Genomic DNA, 5979 nt, shown 5'->3' with positions numbered 1-5979 from the left:
TTGCACAATACTAGTACGATTCAGATTTTATTCAGAGCTGTATTTAGAACAACTTGCAAGAAGCAGACTTATTCTTGATAATATACTCAACAGAACACGTGGAAGCATGTCCGATTGTCAGCAATATCCACACCATATCTGCATAAGCTTGCACAGTTGGGACGTCCCTGAAATTAGAAGATTGAAATTTATCAGCTCCCTACAAATAAATGATGAACAAGGCTGTGAACAACGTTTGTCTAGTCTCTCTAGCAATGCAGGATGAACAATTATCTAATTAATATGCAGTGTCTGGGGGAAAGGGAGTAGTGAGCATCTTTGTGTGGCTACATCACAAGGTTGTTTTTAGAAGTTCGATAGTCATAATGGTCGATCATGAAGCTTATGTTATCACACGGCAAAGAGAAGCATAGTTGCTTGCAGCCTGTAACCTTGAGAAGTCCCAACATCTTATCACGGAGTGCCCTTTCCCTCGAGAGATTTGGACCACCATTGCTACATGGCCTCACTGTGACGGGGTTCTCAACGCTGCGCATAGTGCCACAAGCAGCATTACAACTTTCCGGAAGCAATGGCTAGAGGCGTCCCCAATGATCCATCGGAAAGGGGTCAGCTCACTCTTCCTTCTCACATGTTGGCACATCTGGCGAGAGCGAAACGAAAGAACTTTTCGCGACAAAGAGGGATCGGTCCAGCAGGTCATCTCCTTCATCAAAGATGAAGCCCAGGAGTGGGCGTTCGCTGGGGCAAAGGCCTTGCGCAAGCTCATGTTCGAGCCCCCATAAATTCTTTGCTGCCTCCTAGTTCCTAGTTCATAGTTTTTTTCTCATTTCTTTTATCTTTCATCCTCACCCAAGGGCAACTTTGTATGCTGTTTCTACCTGCTAATATATTGAGCCAGTGATTGCTGGACCTTTCAAAAAAAAAAAAATTAACTGGAGCAAAACATCACACATGGTATGTTCTTTCGGAATAAGGGAATAAAGCACAATCCTAATGCTTTGGTAAGTGGAACATATATACTCCTTCCGTCCATAAAAAGATGTCGGAGATTTTTCTAAATTTAGATACATCCAAATTTAGAAAAACTTATAACATCTTTTTATGGATATAGAAAAATTTAGACACAATCTTAATGAAATTTTGATTGATGGGATTCAACGTCGAACAGAGGATAGTCTATTTCATTGGATGGTATATACAAAATCAAACAGAGGACAGTCTTTACCTTAGGCGCTCGCACCACCCTCGACAGGCTTGAACTCCTTAAGCTCCTTAAAGTTCTCCCATTGCTTCTCCCACACCTTAGCTTCGTAGAGCTTCTTGGCCCCTCCTTCGTTGACCTGAACCGTAATGTGATACATCGTGCCAGCAACAACCTGCTGCTTGACCTTCACCACATTCTCGAACTCCAGCAGAGCATTCTGCACAGGGCAGCGCCACCAAGATAATTAGTCCAACTAAAATGCTCCGTTCACATGGGGAAAAGTACCAATCCGGCAAATCTAGGAGGAGCGACTTTGATTGCTACGCTATAAGGTCATGGTTACACATCTAATTGGACAGATTCGTATGATTTAAAGAACTAAAATTGATGTTCTTCGCAAAAGGGAAAGTCGAATTTAATAGCATACTAACTTTGATCTCCAACAGCAAAATTAACATAGATCGATGTGTTACTTCCAGAGTGGGAGAGGATCGTTGACCAAAGGTGTGTCGATCGAGCCATCAGGCTGTTGAACACAGATTCAGTTCACTAGAGAGAGGGCTTACGGCCTTGTTGTTGTGCTCGTTGACGGCGTAGCGGGCGAGGTCGACGATGTGGAGGTCGTTGTCCTGCCCCGCCGGCGAGTCCTTGATGCCGCCGACCAGCGCCCCGTCAGCCATGCTCGCCTCCTTGGTCTCGGTCTGAGTAAACGGTAAGACGATGGCGAGCAGTAAGAGCAGGGCAGCTACCGATCCCAGGACTCGATATTTCCAAACCTCCATGGATCCGGGTCGGGATTTATAGCGGAGCAGATTGGCCTGGCCCGATATTGGGGAGGACACGACTCGTCGTCGAAATTATTGTGCGGGGACACACGATGCGGTGGAAGCGTGGACGGGGCACGGGAGCGGAAGGAGCAGGGCCGTGCATCGTCTCGCCTATAACTGCGCATTCGGTTAAATCGGTTAAATCGGTTCGGTTTATACGGTTTTTCGGTAAATACGATTTCAATACTTCGGTAAATACGGTTTTGTACGAGAATACGATTAGGTTTCGGTAATAACCAATAACTTTCGGTTCGGTTTCGGTAATAACCAAATTAACCAAAGTCGACGCGAATTTTTGAATGACGAGCGGGAACAACTTTTGGCATCATGACTTTCGGTAAGCATTCACTCGAGTGATATTTTTTGGCATGACCTTTTTGCTTCATGTAAAAATATAAGAGATATAAGTCACTAAATCACAGTTGCATAGGATAATATATTCTGTCCCAAACTCAAAAGATTTGATCAAGCTGAATATTCCACACGTCTACAGGAACTCTGGAACAACTACTACATCAAGTCAGTAACACAGTTACACAGGAACAAACAACTACTACAGCCTACAGGAACCAGTAACATTTAGCAGCTTCCCACACCAGACTCCACGCATGAAGATCAATCCACCGATATTATCTCATCATCATCTACTTCGAGGCATCCAAATTCTACATTGTGAAACACCATAAGATAATTAGTACGGAAGGTTTCATAATCCATAAACAATATAAATGCACATTGTTTCAGGCCGTGATGCTAATTCAGTAGGATATTCAATACAAATGCACACTAATGTCTGGGCTCTCATCCAGTGTGCGAAGAGAAGCTGCAGTGCCATCAGGAGTTCAGGACCAACACAAAATATATTTCCGTATCATACATAGGGACATGTAAAACACTGAAATTTCTCAAAGCATTTTCAGAGTAGTCAGTGATGGACTGGGGGATTGCTACCTCAGGGCCGAGTAGGGGATGACCGGCGACGGAGCCTGGATGTGCCGAGGTGGGGCCGTCAGGCGTTAGCCGTGGTGGTCGGCGCGGCTCACCGCGGTGGTCGCCGCAGGTCGCCGTGGTGGTCGGTGTGGGCCGCCATAGAGTGGAGGCCGGCTAGGAGGGGGCGGGGATGGCCAGATGGGAGGAGCCGGCGGCGGCTGGATAGAGGAGCGCGTCGCCGGACGGCCGGGGAAGGTGCGCCGCCAGTCCGACCGCCAGCAGAACTAGGGTTCGCGCCGCCCCTTCTGCAGTTCTGCCTGGTTCGCGTCTGCGTGTGTGTCGCGCACTCGCGCTGCCTTGCCGAGCGACGGAGCCAGAGTTTGGTCCGGCCTTGCGCGGTTGTCGGGCTGGGCCGCTGGGCAGTCCGCGGCTGGGCCTTGCCTTGCGCGGACACTTCGGTTAATTTCGGTCAAAACCGCGGTTTTTCGGTTTAAAACCGAAAAAACCGAGGATCATATGGTTAGTGTTTCTGGTAACTGTAACCTTAACCAGAAACTGAAAAAACCGAATTTTCAGGTGCAGTTAGGTTTTTTCGGATTCGGTTTTCGGTTTCGGTTCGGTTATGACCGGTCGGAGTCTCGCCTAGCACGTCCGCCGACACCACGTTCGTTCTCCGCAAACTCGCAAGGGTTGACAGCCTACGTTTCACGCTATGTTATTCGCGATGGCAACATTGTGATAAAGAGATACGGAGTATATTTTTCTTCAAAGTGGGTTCCTTTTCTTCTCCATAGGGCAGGATGTTAGAGCACCCCAGGTCTAAACCGTCAAAACATCTGTGTGACAGATAGAAAACGGCGTCAATTTGCGTGTCTTAAATGTTTTCCCAATGATGCATACCGTCCTTCTCGCGCTTTCTCCTCCTCCCGCCGTTTCCCGCATCGTCTGTGGCTATAAAAAGCCATGCCGCCGCACGAAGAACCTCACACCCTCCTCTCATCTTCTAGCCAAGACTCCACAACCCTAGCCTATGTTGTTACAACTCCAGCCCGTCCCTTCAGACGATGACTCCGACGAGTTCACCGAGATGGGCGGGGCGTTCATGGTGGACTCGGTGTGCGAGGCATCGGAGGAGTAGGCACAGTGGGACGACGGGTGGGAGCCGATAAACTGGAGCAGGTGGTTATCCTTTTGTTGTACCAGAAGCCGCGGTAGCTTAGGGACGCCACCCGTAACCGAGAGGAGGTCAGCGAGGCGATCCCCGCCTCATCACCGGGATCTCTGTCGAGCAGGCATCGATAGAGGAGGCTGGACGCCTCCTCATGGTGACCGAGCGGCAGAGGATCCTCGAACTCAACGCTCGGACACGCGATGTGGCTGCTGTCTGCAAAGCAGAGTACCACCTAAGGCATGCTCAAGTAAAGGATGTTGCAGGGAAGTTCCAACCACACTGGTGGCAATGCAACGAAGCAAGGGTGAAGAGACGGAAAACAAACACACCCAAACACGAGACCATGTGGCGCGTTCTCCAATCGACCGATTACCAAGGAAGACGATAGAAGATGCTCTTATCTACTCAGTTCTTTGGCTACATAGTCAACAAAGAACATATGGGGAATTTCCTCATATGAGTGTGGATTTTTGTAGCACGAGATACACGTAGCTCTTTTTTTTTTTGAAAAAATCGGAAATGACATTTTAAGGTTCCAAAAAAATCTGAAAAAACAATTTTGATGTAGACAATGTTGTGATCTATGTACGTGCAAAATTTCACCTCGAAATGACTAATATTCAGAGCTGCACAAAAATGACAAGATCTGATAGATCTTTATATTTTGAAATATGGCACTGTTCACTACTACGAATATAGGGTAGTATTATGGATGTCATGTTTTATCATTTTTGCACAGCCCCGAATATAGGGTATTCCGAGTTAAAATTTTACAAGATGGTAGAACACAACATTGTAAGCGTCTAGATTTATTTTCAGATTTTTTTACAACTTTAAACTGTTGATTTTGAAATTTTCAAAAATCAAGCTACATGTAGCTCGGTCTAGGATGGGGATTTCCGCATATCGGGATTCTTTCCTATATCCTACGGGTAGACAACGAATGAGCAGAGCAGACATAATAAAATGGAAGGAAAATGCAAAGCTGAAAGAAAAATGCTTGGCACGAAGTCACCGGCCAGGCCCAAACTTCGACACGTATAGGTCCGAGCATGCGTGTATCTGCCAGATCACTTCTTATCTTTCCAGAACTTCTAGGCGTTGAAACAGCGAGTTCGTTCGTTCTTATAGTCTTCTTCCTGACCTTGCGGGCCTCCTCAATTCACTGCCACGCATGTGCTCCTTGACACTAGCTAGAAATTTAGAGCCTTGATTGCACCGCAGTGGACAGAGCTGTATGCCACACATTCAGATACTTTTTATTTGCGATTCAGAAAGCTCACGGTACCAACAAGTTCAGAATATGTCGAGCTATATCACTACCGGAACTAGTCAAGGGCAGCTAGAAATGTGGTCGGCATTCTCTCTAGGCACATACCATTGAACGCAGATTTCGTGCTCCCGCGCTCCAGTGCTCCTGGTTAGTTCAAAAAATTCAAAACCATATCTGTGAGTCTTAAAAAAATTGAAAAAAAATATTCGGATGTAGTTCATGAATTATCCCACAAACGTGTAAAATATCAATTCCAAATACTTTGTATTCTGAGCTGTAAAAAAATAACAAAAATGTAGATCTGTAGAAGTATGTTTCAAATCCCCAAATTTCATCAGATTTGTCATTTTTGTGTAGCCAACAATACAAAGAATTTCAAGTCATGATTTTACATGCTTGTGGGATACAACACTAACTATGTGCAGAATTATTTTCAGATTTTTAAAAAAATTGTAAACCATGATTTTAAATTTATTTGAACGACGAGAGGAGCAAATGATACTTTCCGCATACCATTTCGCCATCAACACAGCCTCTAGGTTGGCAGGCCGGATCAATTTTCAGTTTTTTT

General features: G+C 45.9%; 1 protein-coding gene across 1 annotated transcript; it reads right to left on the bottom strand.

The window, feature by feature from the left end:
* LOC124660936 (cysteine proteinase inhibitor-like) lies at positions 1-2041 on the bottom strand. Its single transcript, XM_047198787.1, has 3 exons — positions 1774-2041; positions 1229-1424; positions 1-167 (listed from the first exon to the last, which is right to left on the bottom strand). Exons 1-2 carry the CDS (start codon positions 1987-1989, stop codon positions 1230-1232), a joined length of 411 nt encoding a protein of 136 aa, XP_047054743.1. The 5' UTR covers positions 1990-2041; the 3' UTR covers positions 1-167; position 1229.
* Between the last annotated feature and the right edge of the window lie 3938 nt (positions 2042-5979).

The sequence above is a fragment of the Lolium rigidum genome, chromosome 6 (genome assembly GCF_022539505.1).
Source record: "Lolium rigidum isolate FL_2022 chromosome 6, APGP_CSIRO_Lrig_0.1, whole genome shotgun sequence".
NCBI lineage: Eukaryota > Viridiplantae > Streptophyta > Magnoliopsida > Poales > Poaceae > Lolium > Lolium rigidum.
Note: the sequence above shows the minus strand (reverse complement) of the source record. Positions and strands in the feature narration are given on the sequence as shown.